Source organism: Vitis riparia, chromosome 7, assembly GCF_004353265.1.
Source record: "Vitis riparia cultivar Riparia Gloire de Montpellier isolate 1030 chromosome 7, EGFV_Vit.rip_1.0, whole genome shotgun sequence".
NCBI lineage: Eukaryota > Viridiplantae > Streptophyta > Magnoliopsida > Vitales > Vitaceae > Vitis > Vitis riparia.
This window is the reverse complement of record NC_048437.1, coordinates 10,222,372-10,237,331: the sequence shown is the minus strand read 5'-3', so window position 1 is coordinate 10,237,331 and position 14,960 is coordinate 10,222,372. Positions and strand designations below refer to the sequence as shown.

Genomic DNA, 14,960 nt, shown 5'->3' with positions numbered 1-14,960 from the left:
CAACTTCCTTTCTAAGCTTACTTTTAAGGTTGAAGTAACTTCCTTTCTAAGCTTACTTTTAAGGTTTGAAATGGTAAGAGTATAAATCGAGATATTTGGATAAAAAAACTCTAAATACTTAAATACCATTTGGGACAATATTACCCTTCTTTATTTTCTCATAAAATGACATTTCCCTTTCATTCCTCTCCCATTAGAAAATGACAATTTATTTCTTTAAAAAGAAACTTCCAAAGTCATTTTCTCCGTAATATACAATCAATTTTCCTATAAATTTATGTTGGATTTCATTACCATTCAACAACTAAAAACAAATTCAGTTGCATTTTCCTAACAAACTTTTCTGATTTGATCTTTTCTCGCTGGGGAAACCGAAAAAACTATCAAAAATATCATCAAACTCAACACAAAGTCTTCTCCCTGAAATCATGGAATGCATAGGGAAAAAAGAAGATTCTCATATTCCTAAACCATCAGTTCTCTTTTTTCCTTCTATACTCTTGAGATGATCTGAAAACCATGCCTAAAAGTCTACAACACCTCAATGAAGTCGAGCCATCCTTTTCCTTTTTTTTTTTCTTTATACAAAATACAGGGAAATTGAACTCGACTACAAGAAAAATTTACAGTCTGGAGGGAAAACAATGGACACACCAATGCAATTGTACAAGGGGAGTAGAAACTGAACAATCTCATGGGGACTATTTTGACTGTGAATGGACTATCTTCTTTGATTCGATTTCTCTCACGCTCTGAACTATGCCGTCGATGTTTCTTGACAAGTGATTGGAGTGCTCCTCCATGTCTCTCAAGACCATGTCAAGCTGTTCTTGAAAAGCTGCACATCGCTTTCTCTCACGCTGTAATTCGGCGGTCAACTCTCGAATCTTTATGTCTTTTTCATCCTGGAAAAGCAACCCCAGAAGGAAGTTTATTAAATATTAGAAAGGTAATGACCGAAGAATGCAAACAAAAATTTTTCAATGCTCTAGGAATATAGACAGAACCTATTATGAATGATATTAACAATTGAAAAAAGTGATCATTTGTGTCAGCTACTCATCGGTTTCAGATTATCTCCACCTCTTAAAATACTTTTCCTGCCTCAATTTTCATCTCATGATGGACATTAGCAAAGTGGCATCACTAAACCAAAACAGCATGACATTTTTAAAACTACTCATCACCCTTCTTATCTATTGTGGGGATGAGGAAGAGAGAGAGAGAGATAATAGTGCCATCTGCATATAGAAAATCAGACACAAACTCTCTTTTCCTATCCCTTCCTCATAGCTGAAAACCTTCTATCATCCCTCCCAATTTGGCCCTGTTAATAAATCTACTAAATCCTCCAAATAAAGATGAACAAATAGGGGCTCCTCCTTAAACCTCACGCCCTGTTGAAGTAGCCAGTTTCAAGCCAAGACCCAACTCCATTTTTCAACAGAAACCTTTATTCATTAAGAGACAGATAATTGAGCTCCAGCTGACACTATCTTACAGCTTTTAACATCCAGAGTACAAAGAAGACCAAGAAAATTGCTCCTTCAACCTAGAATCCACATATAGCCTAAGGGGCCACATCTAAATTTGCTGTCCATTCACCAAACCATTTGGGAGCAAGGCGGTCAAGTTCTTAAATGACAACTCCACTACTTGAGGATGAAGCTTACGAAAACTCACCAGGCCACAAATATTCAAGCTCTCTCCATTCTTCTTAAGCAATAGGGTTAAAAAAGGTGGAATTCAAACTTCTCTTTCACTCCCCATCTCATAGACTGCTCTAAACGCCATCATCAAATCCTCCCACACCAAACTCTAACAGGTCTTGAAAATAAAAATAAATAAGCTAAGTGAAGGCATCCAGATGCAGCATCTTATAGCATGTTAGAGAAATCACCACCTCCTCTCCAACAAATATGGCTTCTCCAACTCCTCCTCTCATCCTCCCCAAGCACATCAAAACCCAACCTGTTAAAACCTGGCCTCCATCTCTGCTCCTCAGAAAACCACCTCTCCTAGAACCCCATACTTCCACCCCTAATATCTTCCTTCCTAGATATCAATGTCCCATTAATTATCAACATTCCAATATGATTGAAATGAGGATGATACTTGGCAACCCTCCAAAAAACTTCATGTTCTCATCCCCTTCCTTGAGCCATCCAGCACATAAGTTTTTTTCTTTAATTGAGTCCTCTCTCTCATCCTTCAAACCCTTTTGGCTTAAAACCCATAAAGCATCCCAAAGTCAAACTATCCCACTCTCTCCTTCTCATCCAAAGCAGTGATTCCCATTCTCAACTCTCCAGCTCTTCCTTGTCCCACCTCTGTAGCTACCACATGTTTTTTTTTAAAGTAACTTCCACAATTTTTAGCAGGAAAAAAAAAAAAAACCAAAAAGGCTAAGAGAATGCTTCCCACCATCCTTCCACTTGAACGGAGCTATTACAACCAAAGGAATCCTTCCACAACTTTGTCTTGCACAAAGAAATGGATTGCACTAAAATATCCACCAAAGCACAATAGATGATCCTAATTAACATGGATCCTTGCTAAACTCCCCTTGAAATCCACTGGTAGCACCATTCTCATTCTTCATCCATTCTCTGATTCCACATTCATGGAAAGTCCCCTTTTAATACCCCCTAGCCCCATAAAAAGCCTAGTCATGACTCCTCGCTTCCCATAAAGCACTAACAACCTTCTTTTAACTTACATCGTCCACCTCAGTTTCCTAAAGACAAACCACCTCTCATCTCAAGTCCCTTAAAAAATGTTCAACCTCCAAGATCTAAGAGGTTAATTTGATCTCACTTCAGCCTTAAACATAGGACGTATCTTTGAGTAGGAGGCCAACTCCCATGGATGTAACTGGCAACTTGGGTATTTCTAGTGTAAAGTGCCTTTAAGCTTTTTGGTTTTATTGCCTTTTTCTGCCTTGTATGGCTTCTTTTAGCACAGTCTGAGTATAGTCCTCCTTATGCATATGGGTTTCACCTGTACTGTCACATTTGATATATTTTTTCTTCATCTAACAAAGAAATAAAAAGAATTGGCCATTTTCCTTACTGGCTTTTGTTGTTCCTAGATAGCTCTTTGAATTTCTTGAGAACTAGAAAGCAAGGCATTGGATTCCATTCAAGAGTTGGACCATAAATTTTACACCAGGAAACATTGCCACCATTGCCGCTAAAATTATTTAGCAACCACTTCATGGAGATAATAGGAATACTGTCTAATCACTGGAATCCAGCACTCAGCAAGCAAGCTAGGCCTACTGACCTTAACAGTTATTTTGTTTGTCATTAGTTTTTTTTTTTTTCCCCTCAATGATATGCTCTCATTTCTTTATCTATTTTTCGGTTGAAAAACTAACATTCTACAATCCATCACGATTGACAGGAAACATTACACATGAAAAGCTAGTAAATATACAACCAAATTAATATAAAAATGTGTCAATGCCTTATGCTATCTGAGAATCGATGCGTTTATATAGGAGAAAAAAAAAATGAAGGCTCCAGAAACATGGTAGACAATCTAACTATAAAAATTAACTCAAACAAATATGTAATGCATAGAATTTAATGAAAAATAATGATATGTACATAAAGGCAGGCACAAATACACAAAATAGAATTATAGTGCAATGAGAACAAGATATTTGAAGTCTATCAACTGGTTATCAGATCAATAGATGGATGGGTCTTCCATCCTAAAATCATAATTCTATGCCTCTTACACAGAATTTTGAGAAACCTCGTGTTCGATACAATCACAATGCTATTGCGATGAAACCTCAAGGTATAAAGAAAATTTATATGGTTGTCTCTAGAACAACTTCTTATGTCATCTCCAGAATAATTTCAAATATAAGGAAAGAAAAATTGACCAAGATTTCAAATATAAAGAAACAATATCCATGATATATTCATCATCCAAAAATTGTTTTCATTCTCTAAACACAAAATTCTTATCAATGTTTTATACTATAAAATTTAAAATTCGTTGTACTGGTAAAATATTGTTGCATGTCTCTCAGTGTGTGTCTAGCATGGACAATTCTCATTTTGGTTGATTAGAAAACGATATCTATAGATAAAAGAAGAGAAAGATGGGGCATCCTTTGAGGAAGTAATGCAGGAGAAAGCTGGAAACCTAGAGGGAAGTAAAAGTGCCAAAGGATTAAAAACCCTCCTCCCCCTTCCAACACCCAATAAAAGAAGCCACTTTTGCTCCATCCCCATGTTGTCAAAAATATTGAATATAGAATCCATTTCAAGTCACAGTGAGATCCTTTAACAGTCTAAGTTGGTAAGGGAGATTCAGTTGTTGCAGAAGGGTATTCAAGGGTTCAAAATAGCAACAAGATAAAGCTAATCCACGAAGGCTTCAACTTAAGAGCAGGTCACCAAGGAGGTATATGAAAAAAAAAATGTCTCTTTATCAACATAAATCTCTTCCATTCTAAGTAGGACAAACATCATCTTTCTTTTCTTTCACTTGGTCCCGGAATAAATAAAAATTTTAATATGTTTCAGGATCCATGGACTACAATAAGGATTACTGAAAACCAGTTGTATGAGGGTGCTATCAAGGTTAAGTATTAGAACAAGAACTATACAAGACATTGTCAACTAAAGCCAAATACCCCCAAAAAAACAAAGGTTATGTTTGGTTCCTAGAGTACTAAGGAAAAAAAATGTTAAGAAAAATTGTTTTCTCATATTTAGTTGTACTATAAAAAATACAAAAGAAAATAAAAAATAATTAAAATTAGTAAAAAACTTTTACATTTTAAAATTATTTAATCTTTATATAGAAGATTTAAAATAAATAAAATAGTTTGAAGTAGCATACAAAAATAATTTATTGATTTTAAATCTTTTTTTTTTTCTTCATTTTTTCATTCCTTCTACTTTTCCTCTCTATTTTCTTCTCTCACATTTTTCCTCAAATTTTCCAGAAACCAAACATAACCTAAAGGTTTTGCGAACTATAGGAATCATAGTTTCAGTGAACTGAGAAGCAAGCACATGTCTGATTCATGTTAGACCAACAAAACTTATCCCTTCTTTTGGCCATTCAGAATATTGGTGGAATGATGGTTGTGGTTAAAATATCAGTTTATGTCCGTCTATGAGATTAGTACCATTTAACTCAATATTGGTGATACAACTCAAGTTTGGGTGAAATGCAAAGAAAAACGTGATTAAGCTATAAAATAAGTAAAAACAAAGCATATGTTACATATTCTGCTTTGTGCTGGCATGCCACGCATGCTGTATATGTGGCACTTATCCATGTGCCGGTTTGTAGATTTTTGCAGGACACATAGCATACAATAAACATAATGTGGCCCAAATAGCTATATAATTGTGTCCTTGTTGTGACCATTTCCTGCTTTGGTGTTGGTATACGTGGCACTTGTCCATGTGCAAGTTTGAAGATTTTCACAAGACACACACACACACAAACATGTCTATACTTGGTTTGCCTCAACCAAAAAAAAAAAAAGCAATGACAGGTCAAGTTACCAATTTTCATTTTCTTCAGTTGCTTGAAACAAAAATCATAAGGCATGCTCATCTCATCTGCTTGCTTCATCAAATGAATGCATTGCCATTACCATGGACTCAGAAGAAAAAATAGGGTAAGCTACAGACAAATTAACCAACAGAAAACAGTAATACACAAAGCCAATTAAAAGCCACAGGCTTTTACAAGGTTCTCAAGATCTCGACTGGAAGCTATGTAAAAGAAAATGGGTAATCTATCTGGCTTTAAATGGAAAAGAATTGAAAAAAAAAAAGTGAGATGTGGATGTAATTCTTAAAGGATTAGCTGCAGCAGAAGACAGGGGCAAGAAGCAAGGGGAAGATGGCCAAAATGCCAGTCCAAAGGAATTTAACTTTATTCCTCACTATGTGAGAAGTGTGCATTGTATAAATCGTATACCAGTGATTAAGAATGTGTGGCTTAGCTTGACTTCATATTCCTCTTACACAAGATAGCTTCAAAACTTTGATTTGCCAACTTTGCAGAGTTATAGTTACTGTTGAATATAATGTATTTATAGTATATAACCTTTCCTTGTTAATATAGGATACATGTATGGTAGTTAGGACTCCTAGCCTTGTATATATATATATTTCTCAATTGTAAGTAGATCATTACATTAATGAGAATTAAGGTTTTTCTTCTTTTTCTCTCTCTCAACATGGTATCAGAGCCAAGGAAGAAAACCTAATTCTTTCTTGTTTCCCGTGTCATCAACTCCGGGAAACCTTCCGGTGACCGTGTTTCATTCCGGTCACCTTCCCCATCTTCCAATACTTTCCGGTCATTCGGATCGTCGACAGAAACTACTCACCGCCGGCGAATTTTCCGGCGAATTTTCCGGCGAGCTTTTCCGGCGACTTTTCCGGCGACGTATTTTTCCGACACCGACTATACCAGAAGGAGCGCCTGGAGGAGATCTACAACTTTTGTGAAGGCACCGGCACCAAAATCCCATCCACGCGCCGTCCACGCGCAAATTTCCGGTCGGCGACTGAATCTCACGCGCCGGCGCGTGAGGGCGCGTGAGGCCTTTTCCGGCGACGCGCCTCCTCCTCCAGCTTCGCCTGACGCCGACCAGCCTCCCTACCTCCCTGGTTCTCCCATCCGAGCCCTGCACATACCTCTTTTGGGGATTTTTGTCTCCGTCGGCCTTCCAAACAGCCTTTCCGGCGAAGCTCCGACTACTTTTTCTCCACTCCAATCCCTGCACGTGCCTTGGGAAGTGTTCTTCTACCTTTCTGGTGGTACCACGCCGCGATCTGAGGCCGTCTCCCTTTTTCGGTGGTGCCACGCCGCAATCTGAAGCCGTATTAGGGCTCTCTTCGATCCAAACATACTTCATTCTTCAGATAAGTAGATATGACTACTAAAAATTCCATTTTTTCCGCTGTTATATCTGGATCTCCTATGATTACTTCGGAGAAATTGGTTGGCAGTGACAATTATCTTTCCTGGTCTGCGTCTGTTGAACTTTGGTTTATGGGTCAAGGATATGAGGATCACTTGATTACACAGGAGGCAGATATCCCTGAGGTTGACCGAGTACAGTGGAGGAAGATAGATGCACAGTTATGTAGTGTATTATGGCAATCGGTTGATCCCAAGATTCTTCTTCATCTTCGGGCCTACAAAACTTGTTTTAAATTTTGGACTCAGGCCAAAGGATTATATACGAATGATATCCAGCGTCTTTATAAGGTGGCTTCTGCAATTGTCCATCTCAGCCAACAGGACTTGGATCTATCTACTTATATTGGCCAGATTGCCTCTCTTAAGGAGGAGTTCTTGACTGTGATGCCTCTTACTCCTGATGTTGGGGCTCAACAAACACAGCTTGACAAGTTCTTCATGGTTCTTACTCTTATTGGCCTCCGTCCGGATCTTGAGCCTGTCCGCGATCAGATTCTTGGTAGTTCATCAGTTCCGTCCTTGGATGATGTGTTTGCTCGCCTCCTCCGTATCTCCTCCACTCAGACTTTGCCATTTGATAGCACTTCAGATTCTTCTGTGTTAGTTTCTCAAACTAACTCTCGAGGAGGCCGTAGTGGTACCCGAGGTAGAGGTCAACGTCCTCATTGCACCTATTGCAATAAACTTGGCCACACTCGCGATCGTTGCTATCAGTTACATGGACGACCTCCTCGCACTGCCCATGTGGCCCAGTCCTCTGATTCTCCGCTGCCTCAAGCTCCGAGCTCTTCCGCATCTCAGGCTTCTGTTGCCTCTGTTGCCCAGCCTGGTAATGCCTCTGCCTGCCTTACCCACACATCTTCTCTTGGACCCTGGATTCTAGATTCTGGAGCTTCTGATCACTTATCTGGTAATAAGGATCTTTTCTCCTCTATTACTACTACCTCTGCTTTACCTAATGTTACCTTAGCTAATGGTTCTCAAACTGTGGCTAAAGGTATTGGTTTGGCCCTTCCTCTGCCTTCTCTACCTCTCACTTCTGTCCTTTATACTCCTGAATGTCCTTTTAATCTTATTTCCATCAGCAAAATCACTCGTACTCTTAATTGCTCTATTACCTTTTCTGATAAATTTGTGACCTTGCAGGACCGGAGTACGGGGAAGACGATTGGCATAGGACGTGAGTCTCAAGGCCTCTATCACCTCACCTCGGATTCATCTCCTGCAGTTTGCATTTCCACTGATGCTCCTCTCCTCATTCACAATCGTCTGGGCCACCCTAGTCTCTCCAAGTTCCAGAAGATGGTCCCTCGTTTTTCCACTTTATCGTCGCTTCCGTGTGAGTCATGTCAGCTTGGGAAACATACTCGTGTCTCATTCCCAAAGCGTTTGAATAATCGGGCAAAGTCTCCTTTTGAGCTTGTCCACACTGATGTTTGGGGTCCTTGTCGGACTGCGTCTACTTTAGGATTTCAGTATTTTGTCACTTTCATTGATGATTATTCTCGATGTACTTGGTTATTTTTAATGAAAAATCGAGCTGAGTTATTCTCTATTTTCCAGAAATTTTATGCTGAAATCCAAACCCAGTTCAATGTTTCTATTCGTGTGTTACGCAGTGACAATGCCAGGGAATATTTTTCAGCCCCATTTACTTCGTTTATGTCTCATCATGGGATTCTTCATCAGTCTTCTTGTGCTCATACTCCTCAACAAAATGGGGTAGCTGAACGCAAGAATCGACATCTTGTTGAGACAGCTCGTACTCTCCTCCTCCATAGCAATGTTCCTTTTCGTTTTTGGGGGGACGCTGTTCTTACCGCTTGTTATTTGATTAATCGTATGCCCTCCTCTGTCTTACATGATCAGATTCCTCACTCCCTTCTCTTCCCTGACCAACCACTTTATTTCCTTCCTCCTCGTGTCTTTGGTTGTACTTGCTTTGTTCATATTCTCACTCCTGGACAGGACAAGCTTTCCGCCAAAGCCATGAAGTGTCTCTTCTTGGGATACTCTAGACTTCAGAAGGGTTATCGTTGTTATTCCCTTGAGACTCATCGATACTTTATCTCCGCTGATGTCACCTTCTTTGAGGACTCACCATTCTTTTCCACCACTTCTGAGTCTCTTCCTGTTTCTGAAGTCTTGCCTATTCCCATTGTCTCCCCACCTGATGCTATGCCTCCTCGGCCACTTCAGGTTTATCATCGTCGCCCTCGTGTCGTTGCTCCTCTCCCTTTTGCTGAGGCACCTGCTGACTCACTTCCTATCCCTTCGGCTTCACCTACCCCGGCTCTGCCTTCTCCTAATGACTTACCCATTGCTGTTCGGAAAGGTACTCGCTCTACTCGTAATCCTCATCCTATTTACAATTTTTTGAGTTATCATCGATTATCTTCACCCTATTCTGCTTTTGTTTCTGCTATATCCTCTGTTTCTCTTCCAAAGAGCACCCATGAAGCTCTTTCCCATCCAGGCTGGCGACAGGCAATGGTGGATGAAATGGCTGCTCTGCACTCTAATGGCACTTGGGATCTTGTTGTTTTACCCTCGGGTAAATCTACCGTTGGTTGTCGTTGGGTTTACGCAGTTAAGGTTGGTCCTGATGGTCAGGTTGATCGCCTTAAGGCCCGCTTAGTTGCTAAAGGCTATACTCAGGTTTATGGTTCTGATTATGGTGACACATTCTCTCCGGTTGCCAAGATTGCTTCTGTTCGTCTGCTTCTCTCCATGGCTGCCATGTGTTCTTGGCCTCTTTATCAATTGGATATTAAAAATGCCTTCCTTCATGGTGATCTTGCCGAGGAAGTTTATATGGAGCAACCTCCTGGTTTTGTTGCTCAGGGGGAGTCTGGTTTAGTATGCAGGTTACGCCGTTCTCTATATGGCTTGAAACAATCTCCTCGAGCATGGTTTAGCCGTTTTAGTTCTGTTGTTCAAGAGTTTGGCATGCTTCGCAGTACAGCAGACCATTCAGTTTTCTATCATCATAACTCTTTGGGGCAGTGTATTTATCTGGTTGTTTATGTGGACGACATCGTCATTACAGGCAGTGATCAGGATGGTATTCAGAAACTAAAGCAACACCTTTTTACCCACTTTCAGACCAAAGACTTGGGGAAACTCAAGTATTTCTTGGGAATTGAGATAGCTCAATCCAGTTCTGCTGTGGTCCTTTCCCAAAGGAAGTATGCTTTAGACATCCTGGAAGAAACTGGTATGTTAGACTGTAAACCGGTAGACACACCTATGGATCCGAATGTCAAACTTGTACCAGGACAGGGGGAGCCTTTAGGAGACCCCGGGAGATATCGACGGCTCGTAGGTAAATTGAACTATCTCACCATTACTCGTCCAGACATTTCTTTTCCTGTGAGTGTTGTTAGTCAATTCCTACAGTCACCATGTGATAGCCATTGGGATGCTGTAATCCGCATTCTTCGATATATCAAAAGTACACCAGGCCAAGGTGTGTTGTACGAGAACAGAGGTCATACTCAGGTTGTTGGTTACACAGATGCAGATTGGGCTGGCTCACCCACAGATAGACGTTCCACTTCAGGGTACTGTGTTTTTATTGGAGGTAATCTAATATCTTGGAAGAGTAAGAAACAAGATGTAGTGGCCAGATCTAGCGCTGAAGCCGAGTATCGAGCTATGGCTTTGGCAACATGTGAACTCATATGGTTGAGACATCTTCTTCTAGAGTTGAGATTTGGAAAGGATGAACAGATGAAACTCATATGTGATAACCAGGCCGCATTACATATTGCATCCAATCCAGTCTTTCATGAAAGGACCAAACATATTGAAGTTGACTGTCATTTCATTAGAGAGAAGATCGCATCAGGATGTGTTGCTACAAGTTTTGTTAATTCAAATGATCAACTAGCTGACATCTTCACTAAATCTCTCAGAGGTCCTAGGATTAAATATATTTGTAACAAGCTTGGTGCATATGACGTATATGCTCCAGCTTGAGGGGGAGTGTTGAATATAATGTATTTATAGTATATAACCTTTCCTTGTTAATATAGGATACATGTATGGTAGTTAGGACTCCTAGCCTTGTATATATATATATTTCTCAATTGTAAGTAGATCATTACATTAATGAGAATTAAGGTTTTTCTTCTTTTTCTCTCTCTCAACAGTTACCTTCATTTTTTTGCTTTTTCTAGGAAACGAAAACCAGTTCTAGAATGAAGGTAGTGATTTTATTGGAAGTCAAAGCCAGAGAAGTTGCCATAATCCACTCAAGCAGGTTAACCAAATCATCATTGTGAATATTAAGCAAAGAAGGATTTGTTCACATTTGAAATAGCAGAAACATGAATTGACTAGCATGACACCGCAAGAGGAAAAATATAGACCATAGCAGTGACCAATGCCCAATTGGGCCAACAAACAAGAGAGAGTAACATTTCAAAGCATACACAAATGCAGTAACATTGTGCAATAAAGTCAATTACCAACTAATACACATAGCAGCCATTAGGTTGTGGACTTAATGAAGGAATGCACAATATTTCTGCATAGGCAAAAGTAGGAAAACAAGAGAAAAACATATTACACATCTGAAAGTTAGTAAAAAACCAGAAACAGTAGAGATGATAAATCCAAATTAATTATTAAAAAAAAAAAAAAAAGATGTAGACAACACCAATTCTTTAAGAGGAAGCTAATTATTTTCAAATTTATGTTCAAGTTAAGGGTCCTGACCGGTGTCTGAGATAGAAGCACAGTTCGACGACTGTTGGCAGGTGTGGCTACCAGCTGGTGATTATGCTCCTTCACAAATCTTGTGACAACCCATTTTCCTGTCTTCTCTTTCTTCACCACTATCATTGCTTTACACCCTTCCCTTGTAATTGCTCTGGGCTTCCTATTTTCACTCCTTCTGGGCCTCAACTTCCGGAAACCCTCTTTATTACATACAAGACGACGCCAAACAACCTTCCCATCACGCATTGATCGGCGGAATGCATCCACACGCATGATGAAGCCCAAATGTGTGGCATATGTATCATAGAACACCTTGGCAGCCTCTTCAGATTCAAACTCCATGCCTACATGAGGCTCCATCTCAGAATTTCCTTCATGTGCAACTAACTCTTTTCCATTAGAACTCTCTATCATTTCCCCATCCTCACCATCACTAAGGTGTTCATCCACTGCGATAAAACCATTTCACACCGATTAAAAGAATCCACAACCCAACAAAGTAAAACACCAAATCTCTTCTCACAAAAATCAAGGGCATGTTTGGCAATAATTCCAAAAATAATTCTCAGAAAACAGTTTTTGAAAACAATTCTTAAAAAAAGTTCTCAATTGTTTTCATGAACAGAATTTTGTTTGAAAATTCAAATATAAAAAACAGTTTTCTAGACTTATTCTTCATGAAGAGGTTGCACTTACCTATAATATAGAAGTTGCCAAATCATTTTCCATATTTTCAAATGCTGTTCAAAGCACCATACAAAAAAGAATAAACCTGAAATTTATTCTGAAAAAGCAACTTGTTTTCAGAAAAAAATCTGAAGAATTCTATCAAAAGTCTGCCAATCGCGTTTTCTATAATAGAAAAAATGTTTTATGTCTTCGATAACAGTTACCAAACAGGCCTAAGTTTCTTTGACCCCAACCCATCACCAAATCAATTTTTCATTCTAAATGCTAGTTTACTTCGACAGAAAATCCTTTCCCACAAAATTCCCCCCAATAAAGAAAAAGGGATCTGTTCTCCTAAAATCTAACCAGACAGTAGAGATAATATTAATATTTTCACATCTACAAACCGACCCAGAGCTTGTTTGATCGCTAGGAAAGCATAGAACAAGAAGCGAAAACTTGGGATTTTAGAGCTTTTTTTTTTTTTTTTAAACATAATTTGACCCAGTTCTCTGTTTGGGGTCCATGAAAGCACAGAACAAGAAATAAAACCTTGGGATCCTAAAAGATGTCAAAATTGAAGCTTCTTTTTCATTTTTATTTCCTCCAGTTTCTCCGCAGCCAAACCTGGCAGAACGCTACCCAATTGCTCGAATCAGTAATATAAATTTGTGTTTTATTTCTTGTAACAAAATGAGAGCGACAAAACGAGTTCTGGAGTTGACCCGAAGCTGTGTTTGGTTGCCGTCAAAGCACAGCAAGAAAAAAAAAAAAAAACAAACAAAACAAAACTTGGGATCTTAAAACATTCAAAAATTGGAGTTCCTTATTTTCCCACTGTTTCCCGGCGCCCAAACATAACAAAACCCACCCAATTGTCAACATCAGTAGATATAAATTTCTGGGTTTTCTCCCTAGCAGATAAAAATTAATGGGTTTTTCATTTCTCCCCAGAAATGAAATTAGAATGACAGTACCAGGGATTGAAACTTGAAACTCATGATAGAGTTGAAAGATATGAAATAATAATTAATTTCTTTAGCTTAAAGATTGATGAAAAAAAAATCTTCAAATTAACAGAAGAAAGAATTAAGGAAATGAAAAACTCACTTTGATTCGAGAGATCCAAATCCCAGAACCTAGAAGAATTGAAAGATCCAAATTCCAAAAACTTGAGTAGAGTGGTTGAGCTGCCACTGAGTCAAGAGGGAAAGAGAGGTTTTGAGTCCAAAAAGATGAGAGAGGAGGGTGAGAAAACAAAGGCAATGGCTTGTAGAGAGGAGGTGGACACATCTATTGTATGCATTAGATTGAGGGCCACCATTCTGTGGGCCAGTCCACACAGAATGGTAAAGAGAAAAATTAGGAACTTAGGATTGGTTTCCAAAGCCCTTTTCTTTTTTCTTTTTTTTTTTCTTTTTTTTAAATAGTTCCAAAAAAGTTATTAAAAATGATTTTTGAGTTATTTTCAGAAATAAAATTTCATTTGAGATTCTAACTATAATATAAAAAAAAAAATTAAATTTATAATTATTTTTAAAATTATCCTTAGAATTTTTTTAATTATTTTTTAAAATAATCTTTCAAACATTTAAAGACACATTAAAGTTGTTCTAAAAATATATTGTGTTCTTTGGATTATTTTTACTAACAAAATTATCAAACATTTTTCTAAATTAAAAATAAATAAATAATAAAGAATAAAAAATTGCTTCTACAATTTTAGAATAAAAAAATAATTTGAAACAAAGCGTTTGGTATATATTCAGTTAGAATTAGAAAAAAATAATAATTAAAATAATAGTTAGAAACAATTATGATCATGTTTGAAACGGTTCTTTAAAATTCTTTTCTAATTTAGAAAAATTAGAAAATAGTTTTTAAATTTGAAAAACATATTTGACAAACTTGTAACAAAAAATAAGTTTTTTTTTAAGAATTTATTCTAAAAATATATTATTTTTTTAGAACAAATTTAAGATATTTTCAATTTTTTTTTTATAAAGCACTAAGGAAGAATTGAAAATATAAAAAATACTTTAAAATTTTTCATAATATAGATAATTGTATAATACTTTCATAAAAGGAAAAAAAAAAGCATATTTTTACATAATAATCACAAAACAAGAATTCTCTAAAATTATTTCAAGTTTTATGCACTCACCAATCATAAAAAATAATAAGAGATGATCAAATATAATACTTATATCATTAAACAATAATACTTAAATGATCAGATATAATACATTCGACGATTCATTAAATGTTAATTATTTTTAAATAATTATTTGAAATTTATATTTTATAAATTTGAATTCCTATTTTATGATTTTTTATTTTTTTTTTCGTATAAGTGTATGAAAAGAGAAGTGTGCGTGAAAGAAAAAAACATGAATTTTTCTACCTTTTCAAAATCATAGAATTGTATTAAAAACTAGCAAATGTTGCTTTTAATGTTTAAGCCCAATACTGTTTTGATGAAACTGATAATGTTATTAATTCCCACTTCAAATTTTCATTGGTTTCACCAAAGCCCAAATATTTTAGTTCTTACATGATTGTTATTTAATACCTCACATTCAGTGGTATTT

At 37.4% G+C, this 14,960-nt stretch overlaps 1 protein-coding gene across 2 annotated transcripts; it reads right to left on the bottom strand.

Moving 5' to 3' along the window:
• Positions 1-262: 262 nt before the first annotated feature.
• On the bottom strand, positions 263-13,637 carry LOC117917222 (protein FAR1-RELATED SEQUENCE 5). Of its 2 annotated transcripts, none has more exons than XM_034833422.1 (3): positions 13,480-13,637; positions 11,698-12,149; positions 263-905 (listed from the first exon to the last, which is right to left on the bottom strand). In XM_034833422.1, coding segments are annotated over exons 1-3 (657 nt in total). In that variant the 5' UTR covers positions 13,481-13,637; the 3' UTR covers positions 263-701. The 2 variants fall into 2 exon arrangements, with proteins under 2 accessions (XP_034689313.1, XP_034689314.1); XM_034833423.1 differs by lacking the exon at positions 13,480-13,637 and adding an exon at positions 12,922-13,099.
• Between the last annotated feature and the right edge of the window lie 1,323 nt (positions 13,638-14,960).